Consider the following 19,743-nt stretch of genomic DNA (forward strand, 5'->3'; position numbering starts at 1 on the left):
AAATAGAAGCTGTCTCACAACGTCAAGCAGGCTAAAAGATCTAAACAAACAGCTGAGAAACAAAGTCACTGACACCTATCAGTCTGGAAAGGATTACAGAGACATTTCTGAGGCTCTGGGACTCCAATGAACCACAGTGAGATCCATTATTCACACATGGAGAAACTGCAGACAGTGCTGAACCTTCCCAGGAGTGACCAGCCCACCAAAATTCACCCAGGAGGTCACAGAATAACCAAAACAACATCTGAAGACCTGCAGGCCTCGTCTGGCTCTGTTAAGGTCAGAGGTCATGACTCAACAATAAGAAAGACACTGGGCAAAAATGGCCTCCAATACCAGTTAAATGTTTGATGTCAGTTACTACTGACATCAATGGTGGCACAAGCAGTTATTACCTGAAGCTGGCAATGATTTTTTTCACACAGGGCAGGTAGGTTTGGATAACTTTTTTCCTTAATAAATGAATTTTTTTTTATTTTATTTGATCTGAAATTTGTAAACTAATAAATCCAGAAGGGGCAAATACTTTTTTCACAGCACTGCATATAAATAAGAATCTGCATCTTGTTTAAGCTGTTTTCAGAAGCCATCATCCTGCATTCAGCCATCTTTGTCAACTTAAATCGACCCACTTCTCCATCTACAGCAAGTAGCTTCTTTATCTCCAATAAATGATATATAAATATATTTTTGTGGCACCACATCTGAGATTCTTATGACTAGTTGTTTATTAATAAATGGAAATGTCCCATGTATGTTTTATTATTATAAACAAAAAAAATCTGTAATGTTAAAAGACGTGAAGCAAAAGGAACAACGTATTCTGTGTGTGTGTAGATATATATACTTATATGTAAAGCAGTAGTATAATTTCTGAGTAGCTGTAAGGTGAGCAAGGCCAGTAAAACACTTTATATGAAACCTCCGCCTGCCGGGGTGGAGGTAGCGGAGACTGCAGACGCCGGAGTACCGTGAGGTGATGTCGTTTTGCCGAGACTGTGGCAGTTTTATTTTGAAAAGCCTGATGTTCTCAAACCAATTAAACGACCCTTCCTGTTAAAGGTGCTGTTCTTCGGCACAAATCCCCCGGGAAGGTGCTTTACCAGGGCGGAGTCACTCCTAAAAAATTGATCAGAGTGGCACGTGCGTGGACTCCGTGTTTGTGGGGTTTGGTATTTTTGGGGGGAGAGGTCGCAGAGCTGCTCCCGTGCGGTCTCCCTCCGCCGCTCATTGGTCGGCTGAGCATCTTCAGCACCGCGCAGGCTGAACAGCGACGCACAGCCACGCAGCCTTCTTCAGCGGAGGACGGCGCGGTGCACGCGGCGCGGTTACTATGACACCGTTTCTCTCATTTTTCTTATTTTGATCCTTCGGCGCTCTTTCGCTCTGCACTGCGAGGATTTGATGCCCGGGGTCTGGAGGCTTTGATCTGGAATTGCCCTCCGGGTGGTGGCTGGGAGGAGGCTGGTTACCCCACCGCTGATGCTCGGACTCCCGGCTTGTTCCACCGGGCTTCCCTCCGGTCGATTGGCCAGGCATGACGGACCCTAACGACCTCGCTCAGGTTACCGGCAGCAGCAGCAGCAGAAGCATCTCATGCACGGTTCAGCACCGCCAAACACCGCCGCCCGATCCCCGGGTCCCCCTGCCGGTGTCCCAGCGTCCGCCGGTCCCCCGACGCCTGTTGTGACATGACAGCTCGGGGCAGAAAGGCGAGGATCAAAGGTTACGGGCAGGGACTGCAGCAGGAGCGCGGATGGATCGCATCCTCCGGGAGAAACTGACCGCTGGGGTTTAGAGGAGAGGATGCAATCATCCCTGCTTCTAAAATTCACGTGACACTCGATTTATCTGCTCCCTTGTTTCTGCTTCGGATCCTCCGGAGGTCAGAGCGCAGGGTCAGCCCCAGAGCAGCGGGCAGATGTGCTCGCACATCAGCAGGGCGGGTGTCTGCGTTACCGGGTACCCTCCCGGGCCTGCAGCGTGGTAGCACCCACCTTTGCCTTATAATCTCATCGGATGCACAGCCTCGCGGTGTCGGTGGAGTCCCGGCCAGCTGTGCTGTTTCCCGGCCTGTCAGGCTCACTTAGCCGCCGCTGACCGCCACCTCCACCCGCACAGCCATGGGTTGCATCCAGAGCATCGCCTGTAACAAGTCACGCATCAAACGAGAGAGCATCGTGGTGTGCGACCTGTCCGCCACCATAGACCACTGCCCCACGGTCATCGAGGAGAGCTCGCCCATAGTGCTTCGGTACAAGACGCCCTATTTCAAAGCGTCTGCGCGGATTGTGATGCCTCCAGTCCCGCGCAACGAGACCTGGGTGGTGGGCTGGATCCAGGCGTGCACCCATATGGAATTTTACAACACCTACGGAAACGTCGGCATGTGAGTTCACACCTCTGTCACCTGAGTCCCAGTTACACGCGCGTGACAGGATTTCAGATGCAGGAAAACGGGAGCGCGTGCGTGACGGCGCGCCTCCGTGCACTCTAATAACTATAACGCGTTCGTGCCCGAGCTGCACGCGCTCGGGGAGCATTTGTGCACGCAGCAGGTTAACAGAGCTCGTCAGCCTCCTTCATTCAAACGCCCACCGACAGATTCTGTTCCTGTGACTCTGGCACCTAAATAGAAAAGCTGCTATTAGAGGAGCTAAACAACAGTTGCTGCTCTCACACTCAAATTGTGCCCACGGAGACATGTCCTCCCCCACACCCCCACCTCACACACACACAAACGCGTTATGTCTGGAGGGCATATGCGAGGGGGTGTTTAATCCTGCTGGGTGCAGGGGTGTGGGTGGTGCATGCACGGGTGAGAGGATGGGGTTTAGGTTGTCATCGGATTGGTCACATGGCATGGTAAATAGATGGTAGGGGGCCTCCAGATGACAAAGCTGTTGATTACAACAAAGGGATGATGATGATAATCCACTGGCACACTGAACCATCATAGCTTTTCTTTCTTTCTTTCTTTTTTTAGACAATTTGGCCCAACAAAGAGAAACTTCCTGTAATAAAATAGATTTTAAAAAGCAAAACGGCTTAATGAAATACAGTATCACATAACTAAAAGCTTGGTAGAAATATAAAAATATATATATAAAATAATCCGCAGCCAATCAAAAAACAAGCAAAGCAAAAACAACAAATATCTCCAAATACACTCAAAAAAAGCAAATTGGGTGGTTGTTACATTTACAAAAGTCTAACTTGTAATTTGAACAAAATAATTTCATGTCCCTATGGTGAACATAATTAAATCATGTAGGATCTGCATGAAATTCAACAACTTAATTTGTTCTTGTTCAGATGACCTGATCAAATCTAATAAGAGTGGTTAGTTGCCTGGACTCACGAAATTCACAAGATGACACGAGATTTCAAACGATAGGAAAATCACTGGAGTTATAAGAGGCAAACAACCATACACACACCACGTGTATGTTATTGTGGTTTAAGCTGTCAAGTCTTGATTGGTGGTGTGGTGGTTAGCGCTGTTGTCTCACAGCAAGAAGGTCCTGGGTTTGAATCCAGCTAAACTGGAAAAAAAGAGCATGTTGGATTTCCTTAAGTGAACAGTGGTTGCACACAATTGCTTTGGCAGAAACAACTGAGTTAAATCAACACTTCATATTCAATAAGCTTGTGCAGTTTGTGTTGATAAAACGTGAGTGAAACTTGTTTAAATGAACTAAGTTGAGCTCTTGGAATATTTTAATCCATCGCAGTTTTGTCACTTTATTCCAACACTATTCAATAACTTTTACCCCAATACCACTTGGTCACTTAAATAATAAAATTTGTCTTCATATTTCATAATGTTCAACAAAGTCTAGAGTCTGGTTAACATAAAAATTGAATGGATTTACAACCACTACCATCCTCCTATCTTTATCCAGGTTGCAGGGGGGGCTGGGGCACAACCCAGAAGTGATACGGTAAGAGGCAGGGTACACCCTGGATAGCTCACCAGTCTGTCACATACAGACAAACAACTATTTTCTCTCAAATTCACACTTTACGGTAATTTGGAATCACCAATTAACCTAACTCTAATAACCGCATGACTTTTAACTGTGGGAGGAAGCCAGAGTACTCAGATGGAACTCACTGTAAACTAGCCAGATTGTGGATTTGAACCAGTGAACCCATGCTCTTACTGTGAGACAACAGCACTAACCACCACGCCACCAAGATGTCAACCGAGGATTAACAAAAGTAGGAAAAGTTATGATTTCAAGGCTTGATGCAGAATTTTCCATACGTTTTTGTCCTTGAAAGCTTAAACCGCAATAAATAGTGATAGCATACATGTGGTGTGTGTAGTTGTCTGCCTTTTAAAACTACAGTGATTTTCCTGCAGTTCGAAATCTTGTGTGATCTTGTGCATTTCTTGAGTCCAGGCAACTAACCATTCTTACTAGATTGTATCAAATTACACGTTAGAATTTTGTAAATGTAACAACCACCCAATTTCATTTTTTTTCAGTGTAGTATGCAGTGAATCCTCTGTGGGGACTCTATTTCCTCCCACAGTTAAGTCATGCAGTTATTGGGGTTACGTTAATTGGTTAAAAGAATTCTCTCCATGTTAGCCCTGCAATAGACTGGTGAAGAGGATGGATGGAAGTTGTTATAAATCTGTTAACCAGACTCTAAACTTTGTTGTACATTATGTAATATGAAGATAACGTGTAGTTTTTAAAGTAACCAAATAGTATTGGGATAAAAAGTTATTGAATAGTGTTGGAATAAAGTGAGAAAATTGTGAAGGATAAAAATATTTCAAGAGCTGAAATTACTTCATCTAAACATGTTTTAATCACATTTTATAAACACAAACTACACAGGTGTATTGAATATGAATAACTTGTGTTGATTTAACTTGTTGTTGTTGTTGTTGTTTAAGTTGCTGCCAAAGCAAAACATCTATGTTCAACCAGTGTCCTCACTGTTGAATTAAGTAAATCCAACATGTTCTTTTTTTCAGTGTAGGAAAAACAGTCGCCACAGCACCACAACTGGATCTAGTCATGCTGGTATCATTAGCAAACTAACAGACACGTTACACGTGTTCCTGGAGTCCATTAAGGGGCAGCTAACAGGGATCAAATGCGTTTTTTGGGGACTACTTTCATCGGTGGATTTGGTGCCATGTTTATACATGTCATACACAGCAACAGTGGCTTAACTTGTGTTTTTAATAAGTTTGAACGTCAGTTAAAATCTATGAAACATCTTTTGAATGAATGTTGGAGTTACCCAGAGATCTCTTGGTTCCTGTCTTCCTCCAGGTCCAGCTGGGAGCTGCCTCAGCTCCGTGAAGGCCTGGTCCGGGCCATCAGCGACTCAGATGGCGTGAGCTACCCTTGGTACGGAAACACGACAGAGACAGTCACCATAGTCGGCCCCACGTCCAAGCCGTCCCGCTTCATCGTCAGCATGAATGACAATTTTTACCCCAGCGTTACCTGGGCTGTGCCGGTCAGCGAATCTAACACGCCTTTACTGACGAACATCAAAAGAGACCAGAGTTTCACCACCTGGCTGGTGGCGCTCAACACCACATCCAGGGAAAAGATCCTGCTCCACACCATCAAGTGGAGGATGAGGGTTGACATCGCAGTGGACCCGTCCCTGCCTCTGGGTTCCAGGGCCAGGCTGGTGGGCCGGGTGCACCAGGACCAACCGCGGGTGCTGACTCGAATGGAGCCCATCCCTCTTAACGCCATGGGGAGGCCCAACGCCAACGATGCCCAGGTTCTGATGTGGAGGCCGAGGAGAGGCCCTCCGGTTGTTGTCATACCACCCAAGTAGAACACCACGTGCATCTGATTGGCCGTTTTTGGACATCATATCATATCAGGCCAATTCTGCTAACAGGATAATCAGATGAGACGCAAAAGCAGACAAAAATGATATTTATAAGTAGGCTGAGAATTGCATTACGTGCTGATGACCTCATCAGAGTTGCAGTGCTTTGAATCTTGAGGGGACAACCGCCTTAATTCCCCACCGCTGCCTTTGACGATTAGAAAGTTTGTTAGTCCCTGCTTCTGGTGCCGTTGGGCCGCCGGGTGTGCAGGCATGCACTCCGGCCCTGCACAACAGAGGGAAGACTCGTCTGAAGCTTGAACATCTGCGCTGGGATGTAACTGATACCTGTGCTGTAGCTACTCAGGCCCTGGAAGAAGTGATGGAGCTTAAATACAATTGACAAAGGTTTTCGCGGCCTTAAAGACAGCATACTCGTGGCCTGCTCTGTTCTGTACGCTTAAGTGCTGTGTAAGAGTTTAAGCGAGGAAAGTTGTTAGAGTTTGCGTTGCGTTCACGTCCAGCGAGGACGCCGTCGCTGTGGGGTTCCTTCTTCATCGTGGACGCAGACAAGTAGAATCTCACCGGGATGACGTGAGCGTGCAAACGCGTGTATCTGTTTGTGCTTGTGTGCTTTCTATAATGGAGCCCGGGGTCGGGCCCAGGCGTGCTGCTGTGTCACACCGGACTGCCTCACACACTCACACACACACACAAGGCCTCGTTTGTAAAGCCGAAACATTGTAGGGTCATTTCTTTTCTTTGTGTTTTAAAGATTGTCACATGCAAACACAGAGCTACCTTGTTTTTGACATATCAGAGGAAAAGCAGAAATAACACTTTGGTTTCAGTCACATACACACAGACATGACTGAAGCCCTGCAGCAGGACTATTTCCCCCTCCTGCAATCGCACGTGGCCAGTTCGTCCGAGCTGCAGAGCTTCTCCCTCCCTGCCTTTTGAAAAGCCAGAGATGCCTGTGTTGATGACAGCCTGCTACAGTCAAACATGGTTTTATCATTTGAAGAACATACTGATGCCAAGTTCCACTCATGTAAGACTGAGATCACACCAAAACATAGTTTCTTCTGAGTTAACCCTGGCAGCGTGCAGCCCTGCAGTTAGAAGGTGATCTGCTGAAGCGCAGCAACGTTTCAGCTGTCGTCAACGTACTTGCTCATCCAGATTTGGGATATCAAACTAACGCCTGTTAAATCTCACTCATCTGAGGGTTACAGGGTTTTTCTTTGTCTTCAAACAGCATTTTTTACATCTAGAAAAAATGTATGACTGTTCATCTTCAGGGTGACAAAAAAAGTTTCGTCCATTCAAAAATTGTCCATTCAGCAGTTAGCAAAATATACAAACACGTGACAGTGTGAGAGGAAGTGTTTGCTTCGCAGCGTCTCTGGTGGTCTGTCGTGATGTGTGTGTCAAAAGGTTCGCAGCTGAAAATGAAAGCCAGTATGTGCTGTTTTCCTACGAGCTCACAGCTTCAGCGTAGTTCACTATTAGGCTGTTGTGTTTTGGCTCGTAGCCTTCATCGTGGTCGTAAAACATCACACACTTGGCTGAGATTGTGCGTTTTGTATTTTTTTCTATTTCACATCTGCATCATTTAATCTGTAATATGTTTTATGATGACCCCGATGAATGCTGCGAGCCACAAATGCGCTTGTCTAGCCTTACAGTTACTCTGTATACTGTCGGTGTTGCAGGAGGTTTGATCTCTTCAGGCTTTTTCCTCTCCTCCGTGCACCTTAGAAGGAGGTGAAACAGTGCCCCAAACCAGAAACCTCTACGCTGCTTCTGATGATTTTCCAGGCAGTGCATTTGCTGTAGATCTGCTCATCCAGCCTCAGTGGGACTGAAAAAAAGAAAAAAGGCTTCTGCTGAACTGGTCCAGATGAGACAGAGATGAAGAGAGGTGGATGATGTAACCACATTATCTTGCCGATGCTGCTCATTACTCTTGGTGCGAACCGAACAAGCCTTCACACACACACACACACACACACACACACACACACACACACACACACACACACACCTCATATAGAACAACAACAGAGCCAGGATCACCAGGAAGGACTGTTCTGCCGGCTTACTGCAAACCCTAACACACACTAACTGCACAGCGATGTGGACAAAGAGATAGTTTAACACCCTGATTATTGTAGCCATGACACAGGGGCAGTTTATGAGGCCAAGCCGACAATCACGAGCAGCACTTCCGATGGGACAACTTAGAAGGCGATCGTTATTGGACTGAAACTTTGCGCAGAGAACTGATGCTTTTATAGTGGGGAACTTTTTCCCCCCACATGCCCCGATGAAAATAACGTGTTAATTAAAAATACATTTTTACTTCACCGTGAGGGTCACACAGTCTGCCGTCAAAGTGCATCCGGGCCTCAAGTGTCTTTTACAGTTAACAGCTGTGCCTGTGGGCTCGGAGCAGAGCGCTGCACGGCCCTTTGTGTGAATCTGACTTGTTATTCCTACTTGTCCTGCCGGTTGACGTTAGATTGTCTGAAAGCGACAGGCTGATGGTGTTTTACAGTGTTTTAATGTGGAGGACGTACAGTCCTTTCTCTCAGACTGTCTGGCTTTTGCATGCAGTGTTTTTAAACTCATTAAAACAAATGCCAAAAATAAAGTGTGAACTTGGTCCTCTTTGTCGCTCCACAGCCCAGGTATAGTGTAACATTTTTACATGGGTATAAGAGGCTGCAATGTCCCCATGGTACATTCACAGACTGTAGGTAAAAGATAGACGAGCTGGCTCTGTAGCTGCGTTCTCTGTAACCACCAGCAGGAGGCGACTTTAGTGATTATAAGATACTTGTATAAAAATCTACTGGGAAAACAACCTTTCAGCTCTTTTCCAGATGGGTTTATAACTTCTGATCATAGTTTCACATCTTATTGAACACAAATTGATTTTTATTTGGTCAATTATCAGTCAGGATCTTAAAGCATTTATCTTTTTAACTGCGTTAGAAAAAAGCTGCTCTAGTTTCTAAAAAGCAATAACTCCTACCGAGCAATCAGTGGTCACTGTCGACCTCTCTGACTTTTTATTAGTGCTGTTCACATGTGTAGAGCACATCTTTGCTAGACAAAGAAAAATTGAATGCTTCATAAGGGAATCACTTCCAGCCCGACTAAGATTTGGGAACATGAAGCTTAGGGTCAATTTTCAATAGCAAGTAGGGCTGCCACAAATGATTATTTTGATAGTCACCGATTATTTGTGCGATTAGTCGACTAATCAGATCTTGCATCCATCGGACGCTCTAGTGAGCCTTCACCTCCCGGTCATCTATTGAGCTGGTGGGTAGCAGACGTCTCTGAAAATGTCAGAGCACTTTTGCAAATATGTGATGTCTTGATAAATTGAGCAGATATTTGAAGTTTACACAGCTACATCCTCGCCGGAAAATATCTTAAAAGTTTATTTTGTGACCAGACTAATATTAAAATTAAGTCGCTGCCGTCATTGTTAGAAACTGGAATTGGCTGGATAGAATTCTGGGATAGGTTTAGGGATGGGTACCAGTATCCGGTGCCATTATGGCACCAGTTCTGACATAAACGGTAGTAACCAGACCGAAAAGCAGCGCACATTTCGGTGCTTTTTTTTCCTGAGATGTGATACACTTTGGATTCTAGCCAATCATTTTACCTTACCAAGGATAGTAGGCGAGCCCAGATACGTACGTTCTTTTAGAGCAGAGCTACAGATTAAAAATGCCCAAGGTGAAGCGGTCAAAAGTCTGGCTGTACTTCACAGCAAAGTATGCAAACTCAGCAGCCTGCAACAAGTGCTTTAAGCTGATACTGTGATACTGTGCAAACGAGGTAACACCTCGAATCTGATGAAACACCTGGCGACACATAGCGTTTTTTTTAAAAGCCGAGAAATGCGCCGTATTTGATAGCTTGCTGCAAGCCCTCACACCGAGCACATCTACTGCAGGTGGGTTGCCTGTTATCGGACCCGGAGCAACATCCCCCAAAAACCCGAAGAATAGAGTCCTGGCCCCTAGCCCTGCCAGTGTAGCAGAAATGATGAGGATGATGATGCAGCAGCAGCCGTTCTTCTCTGCGTGAGTAGCTTAATGTTGTTCGTGTGTAATTTAAGTTGAGTAGGCTAACCACGTTATTACATTAATGCATATAAGGTGAACTAGCAAACATCATCATAGCTACATGCGGCTGTCTTCTTGTTTGATGGCAGATGCTCCCTTCACCCTGGCCAAAAAGGCTAAAATGACCAAAGAAAAAGTGGAAAACAGTTAAACATGAGAGGTTTTTGGACAAAGTTTGTGTTTTTTCCATTGTTTAAGCACTGCTTCCAGCCAAGAGTGATACCATAAATCCCCTATAGCTGCAGAAAAGGCTAACATTGTTACCTTTTAAAAAAAAAACAGCTGAACATGAGAGGTTTTTGGACAAAGTTTGTGTTCTCCATTCTTTAAGCACTGGTTCGAGCACCGTTTAAGCACCGGCACCGTTTCAAAAGTACCAGTTTGGCACCGGTATCGGATAAAACCTAAACGATACCCATCCCTAGATAGGTTGACCCATCCTTTAAATCTGAGGAAAAGGGAGGATGCATTTGTCATCATCGTCGAATTTGGACAGCCTTCATTGCGTCGCTGTGATGTAATCGGCCTACAAATGCAGTCTCCAAAGGATGCGGCCCCTGAATTTGGACACGGCTACCATACCTGAGACTGCTTCATCTTTGCCGTTTAACCGCAGCTGGCATCCTTGTAGATGCAGTGCTTCCATCTTCTGTTTCAGTCCGTTATTACACTCTTAAATCCTACTACTTATTCCTGTGTCTTTCAGGATCTTACAAAAGCTTCAAATATTGTGTTGACTATTAAATTAGTCATCGACAATTTTGAGAGTCGATGTAATCGTAACTAGTCGACTAATCGTGGCAGCCCTAATAGCGCGTCATCCAAACTACGCAGCAGATTCATGACAAACCTCGTGGTTGTTATTAACAAACAAACAAACTGCAGTCAAAGGACCTCAGAGGTCCTTTTGACTGCAGTTTGGTCCACTTTTTGGCATCTTTTATTGTTAGGAAATAGACTCACCGAGTGAGTTGTGAAAATATGACGCGAAAATGCATTTATGTGAATTGCTCCAAAAAACTAAAAAAAATTTTGGAAAAAAATGAGGATAAAATACTTTGTTTTTTTAACCCTCAGCGATGTCACAGGAACCAAATAATTTGGACATCCATGCGGCCAATGACATCAGATTTGAAAGCAGATATCCATCTTTTATATACAGTCTATGTGTTGGGGTAGAAAATGTAAATGCCGTGTGTTGTGGTAAAGTAAGAATGATCAAAGAGGAGACACACAATGACACATGCACATAAGTCAAAGGAAGCATGTTTCTTTTATAAAAGATTCACATATTGGTAATTAAAATAATAAAGTTCTTAATTATACCCGCTTTATCCCAAAAAAAAGTAGTTTCAGGAAAAAACAAAAAACAAAATCATCAAATCAAACGTTACTGTCTCTGTAAATGATGTAACCAGCTTCAGTTTCATTGGACCACATTCTGATTATTCCGCCACAAAAATCACCAAATGACACTGTTACACAGGCAGAGGACACGCTAACCGTCAACAGTGGTTCTGAAAACTAAGCTAAGCCTAATGAATAAGTTAAACCGCCCATTAATTTATAGATTTAAATGTCAACAGTGCTAATACTTACACCAAACATTAACATGATTTCCAATATTCAGTGTAACGTCTCCGCTTGGTGCTGTAGTTTCAGAGCTGAAGCTCATTCAGACTGAGCTTAAACAGGACAGGAGTACCTGTTAGAGCGTTAAACACCCCGAGGTGAAGGCGGCAGCCACTGGGCTACGTGGCAAATGTGGCTTGGAAGAATAGTTAGAAAGGCCCACCCTCTGGTTCTTTGCTCCTTTGTTACACTGGGTGACTGATGTGGCCGTAACACTAACAGGCAGTCAGACTAGTTCCTGGTGAAGACAATCAGTCGGTCCAGTTTCCCTTCACCGGGCGTGGCAGCTGGATTATGTGCGCTGTTGTAATCACAGAAGAAAAGTAAAACGCCCTCCTGGTTTTGTCTCTCCTTGCTTCTCCTTCTCAGCTGAGGCACTTTTGGTGTGAGACTTGTCACAGCGTTGTTATAAAATTAAAAAAAACAAAAACCTTCCTCTGATCCAAACCTGCTTACATCCTCCGTTATGTTTTCACACTATATGTGAAAACATAAAGGCAGTCCAGTCCTCCTTTCCCTTCGTGTCTTCGTGTCAGCACGACCTCCCGCGGCTGCTGTAGTTTCAGCCGTGTGTCCTACGCCCTGCTGGGATTGGGGGAAGGCTTGCCTTCGTAGCCGTACAGGAAAGTGGCCGCGATGACTAAAACGGCCCCGAGGAAGAAAACACTGCAGGCAAGAGCAGAAAACTCATTGAGCTGAAAGAAAGAAAAGCGAAAAGGAAAAAACAGAGAAAAAAAAAATAGCGACTGCTTTCTTTACCTGGTTGGGTCAAAGTCCTGCAGCAAGAAGTACGATATCAGCGTTGACAGGATGATGGAGAGTGACGTAGCGAAGCCCTTGAGGATGTTGTCTGCGTACTTGATGACCGCTGCTATGACCAGACCACCCAGGGCCTGAAGAGAAAACAAACACAGAGACACAGATGGACAGAGGCATGACCTGTAGGGCCAACGGGGAGTCCGAGCCCCAGCTTTAAACAGTCTGTTAGCCCAGAAGTTCGACAATATACGCGACAGCACAGCGAGTGAAAGTTACCTGCAGTGCTACAACAGTCCAGGTGACAGTGTTGTATCCCTGAAACATTCCAGACTCCCTCACTCGCTCCCCATCATAGGCCATCATCCCGAGGAGCCCGAACACCAGGCCGAACATCCCTGAAACGCAGGGACGGAGCACTTCAGAGCGACATTCCCAACACTGCTGTTTTCTATTATTTAAGTAATATATCAAGAATATTTCCACTAAAATCAGGCCTAAATTAATGATTAAATTCTCGTTTTTGATCGTCTTTCTTGTTCTTGCTGCTGAGGCTCTGAGGTTTAACACAGGTGAAGATGCTGTAAGCTCAGTGGGAATCGCAGGAGACTCAGCACATACTCACACGTTCCAGGATAAAAATAAACTAGACAGGAACATTCATCTAACAGAAACATATCGGAGGGTAAAAAGCCCAGCTGGCTCCCCGAGCAAAGACCCGAGGAACCGCTGCACACATGGGAGCTTCCTGGTCCATTTATCACTTTTAAGCAACAGCATCTCAGATCATTGTTCTTCTGGCCTCCACTTTATTTTTCATACTTTTTACTGCGCTGGACTGCATTTCAAGAACATATACAGGCTGTATATATCAGTTCACAACTGATTTGCCTGGTGATAGATACCAACCCAGCTGGATGTTGCGGACCCACACACTCTGTTTGCTCTCTTTCAAGATCTTCTCAAAGTAGACACCAGCGAAGCCGCTGGAGAAGCACGCCACCAGCACTGCGGCGAGGCCGACGAACTGGGAGCCAGCAGACGGGGCCTCCTTCTCGGAGGCAGAGTCAGAGGGCCACTGCAAGCACAAACCGGAGAGCCTTAAATTTTAACAGGTGAAAAAAAACTCTTTCGAGCTTTCTTCTCCCCACATGTACGATTAGGAAGTTAAATCGTAACCCAACAAACATTTCAAGGAATGATTATCCACCTCAAAATGTGGCGAAACAGTCCAAAGTGTGCTTTGTGTGTTTCGAGTTCCTGCAGCACAGCAGCTTTTAGGTTTTAGTTTTTAAAAGACTGACAGGCCAGCGTCAGAGATGCTCAGAGGCCAATTTGACAGAACCAGACCAAATCTCACCCCCAGCTCTCTGGCTCTAAACGTGACTGCAGAGAGAAACATCCGTCTTGGAAGCAGAAACAAGCTTCTTTATTGGTTCAATACTGAAGTACACTTTATCACTTTATCCAGGTTCACCCGTTTAAAGGTCACAGTTACTTTGACTAGCAGGTGGGTCCTGGCTCATGACTTACACCTCTCATCCACATTCAGTCACCCAAGCTTCCAAACAGGAGCCAATGCGTAACACCGCTATGGCCTCCTTCATCATTTAGATACAGTCTATGATAACTGCGTGGAGCAGACTTCTCTTCTCTTGCACATCTCCTGCTGAATAAAAGTACATGCTGCAAAAATAATAAGTGCTACACAATCCAGTGTGTCACAGGGTTCGACGTGATGATGTCCAGAGAAAACAAACAAACCTGGGCTGTGTATTTTACATCCAATGAAACATCCAGCGGATACAACGTGCGCCTTCCAGAGAAACTCGTATGTACTTAGTAAACTGGAACTTTGTGTAATGATTATCATTCACAGTGAAGTCTCACTGAATCCCTTATGCCGGGTACCTAATATTCAGACACGGCATCGTCACAGCTTTGCTGCGTTGTGAAAAAGCTGCAGAGCGAGACTTCTTGTGTGATGTGCTGCAGTAAGCAGGAAAACACAGGCATTAATGCACAAAAAAGATGATGCTGAGCTTTGAATGTGCAAAGGAAGAAATCTCACACTTTCATCTTTGGATAAATAAAGATTCAGGACAAAGTGAAGCTATTGTTTGGTATATTCCTCCAACATCAGCACCATCAGCTCCGCAACAAACCTCGCTGGGTGAAAAGTAACAGCACCAGCTTGGAAACGAGCAGCGAAACAGAAGCAGGGTATCTCTGCAGACTCTGTTTTCTGTATGTTTGTAGGGTCTGAGATGGAAACAGAACAGTTGCTCTTTAGCATCATATCTGACGTGAGTGCGAGCCTTCGTGGAGTGCCGCTGATAAGCCACGGTCACTCCTGCACGTACCTTGGACAAACAGATCCGTTCACGGCTAAATATTTCTCAGAATAAGTGTAAAGCCAACTGATTGCCATTTTCTTTGTTTAGCCAAGGAGGAGGAGGTGATATGAAAACAGTCATTCCTCCTCTGACACATCATTCATCAGCAGCCAACATTTACTCAGTCTTCTAGTACAAGCCTCATTATTTATTTGGCCTTTAAATATCAGAACAAATTAAAAAAAACAAAAAAAACAGCACACTCAGTGAGTAAATGCTCAGCAGACAAAGGAGACTAAAGTGTCAGCTGCGTGCACACACTGCTTTTTTCCAGTCTCTCTCTGAGCTGAGTGAACATAAGTAAAGTAGCTGACTGTGATTTGAATACACAAATCCATTTTACTTCCTGAATGTCTTTTTGTCAGCCTCAAAACATCTCTGAGCTCGCCTCCTTCAGCCTTAGAGGTGCATTTTCATTCCTGCGTTTTATGTCTGACTATCTCTACACATTTAGCTTTTTTTAAGACAGCAAATAAAAGCTGACTGTCTCAAGAAATGGTGAAACAGTGATTCGAGATGCACGGCACCTGCACGAGGGCCACGCCAGCCATGAGAATCAGCAGCGAGAGCCACTGGTACACGCCCAGCCTGCGGCCCAGCATGGACACCGAGAACAGGGCCGTGGTCAGGATCTTCAGCTGGTACGTCACCTGATGGAGACAAAGGAACAAGCGATCAATCCTCCGGTCGTCACGGCGGTCATGAGGCCCGCAGATTAACCTGCCGTGCTGCTTACCTGGTAGGTGGCTGCGTCCAGGTTGGAGAGGGCGACATACAGCAGGTTGTTCTGCAGTGTGTAGATCCCCGAGGGGATCGCCAGCTTCAGTGTTTCTACGGGTTTGTGAATGATTTCCTGACGGAGGACGCTGTTGAGAGCGCGCATGCTGTAACCTGCAGCATGGAAAGAAGACACAAACCACACATATAGATTACAAATTCTAACCAAGCTTGGAGCTTTAGAGTGAAATCAAAGTACGCAAAGATGACTGAGCGCTTCGGTGCCTCTTGAGGATTCCCCGTCACAGTTTTTAATATTCAGAAAGTAAAAAGAGAAGTGGTCTCTCTGGCCCAAGCTGTGGCCCGTCGCAAGAAACACACCGCCTGACGAGCTCCTGTTAGTCCAGGCTCAGAAATCCAGCTTTACAGCCAGAACCAGGAACTTGGATTTTAAATAAAACAACCAAGACATGATTGCAGTGCCGACTTTTAGCTTTAAAGTCACAGCCATCACCAAATCCTGCGTCTCCTTCCTTGAGATGTTCCGTGAGCCCAGCACGGCAGCTATCTTTACTTTCTTCTGCCTCCAGTTTAGTGTTTAATAGCTGAAAAGCTTGAAGTGACATCAGCTGACTGCCCTGGCGGTTAAGACCATCACATTTCTTTGCTGTGAGAACCTCTCGGGCTGCTTTTGTAGCATACTCAGGCTCTTAAGACAGTTTTGTTTTGCAGCATTTGGCTGAATCTGAATTCATCCTGCTGCTTCTATCAGCAGTCACATCATCAATAAGTGTGAGTGGGCTGGTTCCGGTGACTAAGACCCGGACGTACGCGCCCAGGTCATAATGCTGCTTCCACTGCGGTTGACAGACAATGTGCTATTTGTTCAGATCCTGAGTCGTTTTTCTCCTCCTCCATATTTTTCTCTTCCCGTCATTCAAGTTCAAGTTAATGAACGTCTGTTTCCTGAGCACATGTTAATAATTAATGTTAATGATAATAATTCAATAACAGAACCGGTTAAGTGGCTCAGACTTTTACTGGTCACTGAAAAAAAACATATCACAAAAACAACAATGATATACTTTGAGGGAACACGCCTCACCTGGCAATGAAACAGTTTCAGGCAGTCGTCCAATTACTTCTGAGCCTCTGAAAACAGAGACTGTGTCTAAAAACATCTGTATTTGCTGATCAGTGAATGAAGTACTTTTCAGTTTTCAGAAAAAAAGACTGCCAAAAACGAATTCTGAGCCTCACTGATCCAGAAAACCCACCAACTGTAGTTTCAGCACGTCAGGAACAGTCCACCAAACCTGACTGCAAATCCTCAGGCTGCACGCACACTGACACATTTCCAATTTAAAGCAGGACTCTCAGTCTCAGTCGTGTTAAAAAGATTCTGTCTGAAATAAGAGGCCTGTAAACGAGTATCACGTGACCATCTGTGCACACGAGATGTTTGAAACTCTGCAAAGAGACAAAGATCAACAGCACGTGTGAGGCAGTCACGACAGAAAACCCAGACACAAAGCAAATACGGCACCGGAGCGAAGCAAGGCACAGGGAAACGAAGACCCACGGGTGGAAGATAAAATAACAAGACACGACAGCCCAGCTAGAGGGTTGTTTTTTGTTTTGTTTTTTTGGACTAATGATATCCAATCAGGAAGCTCACATGGACGTGCGAATCCCTGTTTTCTGTAGTTTTAGTGAAAGTTCTCAGAATTCATCCTGATTACCTCAGAAACAGAACCTCTCAGGTAATCGGGAAAAAATGACCTCTGATGAAGCAAACATCAGTAAACTCTGAACAGATGAAGTTATTAACAAACACAGAACTGAAGCTGAAATAAGATAAAATCACTTTAGTCACAAGCATTCACAGTGCTGGTCCTGGATCACTGGATCAGTTTGAACTGCCTTCCTGCTGCAGGAGCTGCTCAACCACAAGCATATTTAACATTTAAATCATCTTTCATGTTCTGGGATTAAACAACAAGCCCAGCATGATTTGTGCTTTACAGATCAAAGAAGCCAGACCTCAGACGGCACCGTGATGGTTCCTGCTCACATCCAGCTGGACTTGTTTGAGCATTTATAACACTTCACTGTGGCCTAAAGTTTATCACACATGACAGGACCGGTGCCGGTACCGGGAGCTGTGTACACGGACTCACTGTGCTCCTTGAAGACCAGCAGGACGCAGGTGAGGATCTTCATGACCTCGGCCACCACCACCGCTGATGAGGCCAGGTACCGCGGGCCCTCAGCCTGCAGGGTGCGGGAGTAACGCATGGTGAGCACCAGGGAGGTGGTCTGGAACACCAGCACACCCAGTGAGAGGTACTTGAGCCGGGGAGAAGCCATGGCCACGTTTCGGCGAGCAGCTGGAGACTGAAGATGAGCAGAGGAGAACAGAGCCGGGGGGTGCAAGAACAGGAGCAGGTGTTTTACTCCGAGGCGGTGGGAAATGCCGACGGTTGGTCTCACCTTTCGTTTCGCTCACCAGTAACTTTGCAGACGCTCAGTTCGGTCTTGCGCTGTCCGCTCTCTGCGGCTCCTCACACGGACAGATGGACACGGTGCTGGCGGATCACCACAGCTGTCAAAACAGCAGCTCAGGTCCTGGCGTCCATTGACCCGCACCGGATATCAACCGCCCGTTAACTTTTCAGCACGCTCGCACCGACCAATGCATCACGACCCGCCATCCCGCTTAATAAAACGTCCACCAGAGGAAAGAGTAAATTGCACGGAGAGTCTCCACGGGGAAGAAAACTCCAGCCAGGTGAAGATAAGATCCCGGACGACTTCCGCGTTAGCAACTCTTCTTCGTGTTCTCGTCGTTTTCGGGTTCGCGTGAGACTCTGCCTCCTGCTGGGCTGACACGGAACAGCACCTCGGCAGGATAAACGGGAGAAAACTCCAAACAGAAAATATCTGACTCTATTATTATTATTATTATTATTATACATTTAAACGATTTGCATTTTCAGTAAAGGTTTTAAACTTCTGAAGTTAATGAGATGGAACATTTTTCTCAATGCATTTTTAGTTTATATTTATATTTATAGTGCATTTCAGGGTCGCGGAGGTGGGCTGGAGCCTATCCCAGCTGCCATAGGGTGAGAGGCCAGGTACATCCTGGACAGGCTACCAATGAAATAAACTACAGTATATACATAGAAACACACTGAGGCATGTAATATAATTTAATCTGTCTCCTTGGAAGGATTCTTACATTAGTAGGAAGCAAAAAGACTCTTAACAGTATTGTATCTCCTGGACGAGATTTGGTGCGTGTCTGTGTGTTTAAGTGTGGTAGGGTATGAGTTAGTGTGTGTGTCTGTAAGCCATAAAGGAACATGCAGAAAGCGAGTGCATTTCACATAACCTCCAGTTGGTCTGAGGAAGCCAGAGAACCCACACAGACATGCAAATGCCACACGGAGAGACAGACGTATAACACAGAGGAAAAGAAATACACACTTAATATCTTACAAGTTTTACTGTGACCTACAGACGTCCACAGACCTCTGCAGGCTCTCTAAATCTGTCTTTACACCAGTGCTTATGTCACCACCACTGAGATCTTCTTATTTAAAAGCCTATTCTTGGTTTGCATTCAGCAGAGAAATGTTGGAAGTTACAAAGTCCCAGGATTCACTCATCTGTCCCAAAGGTTCGCACTGAATTCAGGTTTGCAGCGCCTTCCTCGAATAATCTGCAGTCAACTAAAACTTCAGGAATGTAAGGTGATTATGACTTGGATGCAGTAACTTCAGGCCGTGTTAATATTTCTTTTGTTTAAGGTATTCATCCTTTATTGACAGTGCAGCTTACACATTTTGATTGTTTCTGTGTTTTATTTTCATATCTTGTACTTGTTGCATGGATTTGTGCGTAAAGTCTTTTTGTTCTTCCTGGTTATATAAAATTCAAAATGCTGTATTTTGTGTTTATTATCTGATGTTTGGGGCCCTGTTTATGAGCATTTCACAAATGCCTCATTTACATGCAATCGTGTGTTCAATCGATCTGTGTAACTGTAAAAAGCAAAAGTATTATAACTTAATTATCTGTAGGCATTGCATGTCCACTTCCCTGCCTTTGACCTGCAGTGCAGTACCCAGAGACACTGCTGTAGTTTCAAATGCAGATTTAAAGGACAGAAATGACTCAGTTTGGCTTCTTTGGTGTATTTATGTAGTGATGCAACAGTACATAAATACATGTGAATTGAGCTTCCGAAATATAAGCAG

The 19,743-nt window shown here is 45.1% G+C and overlaps 2 protein-coding genes across 3 annotated transcripts; one reads left to right on the plus strand and one right to left on the minus strand.

Moving 5' to 3' along the window:
- The first annotated feature begins 1,042 nt into the window (after positions 1–1,042).
- Positions 1,043–8,482, plus strand: fam78bb (family with sequence similarity 78 member Bb). The gene is made up of 2 exons (XM_005932458.3): positions 1,043–2,392; positions 5,304–8,482. Exons 1-2 carry the CDS (start codon positions 2,127–2,129, stop codon positions 5,824–5,826), a joined length of 789 nt encoding a protein of 262 aa, XP_005932520.1. The 5' UTR covers positions 1,043–2,126; the 3' UTR covers positions 5,827–8,482.
- Positions 8,483–11,231: 2,749 nt separating this feature from the next.
- Positions 11,232–18,330, minus strand: slc35a3a (solute carrier family 35 member A3a). 2 transcript variants are annotated; one of them, XM_005932460.3, is made up of 8 exons: positions 17,988–18,330; positions 17,659–17,875; positions 15,498–15,652; positions 15,289–15,411; positions 13,275–13,443; positions 12,645–12,763; positions 12,369–12,502; positions 11,232–12,275 (listed from the first exon to the last, which is right to left on the minus strand). In XM_005932460.3, exons 2-8 carry the CDS (start codon positions 17,846–17,848, stop codon positions 12,185–12,187), a joined length of 981 nt encoding a protein of 326 aa, XP_005932522.1. In that variant the 5' UTR covers positions 17,849–17,875; positions 17,988–18,330; the 3' UTR covers positions 11,232–12,184. The 2 variants fall into 2 exon arrangements, with proteins under 2 accessions (XP_005932522.1, XP_005932521.1); XM_005932459.3 differs by having other exon boundaries at positions 17,972–18,330.
- Between the last annotated feature and the right edge of the window lie 1,413 nt (positions 18,331–19,743).

This window comes from Haplochromis burtoni, unplaced genomic scaffold (assembly GCF_018398535.1).
Source record: "Haplochromis burtoni strain Fernald_Lab_line unplaced genomic scaffold, NCSU_Asbu1 Contig_13, whole genome shotgun sequence".
In the NCBI taxonomy this organism is placed as follows: domain Eukaryota; kingdom Metazoa; phylum Chordata; class Actinopteri; order Cichliformes; family Cichlidae; genus Haplochromis; species Haplochromis burtoni.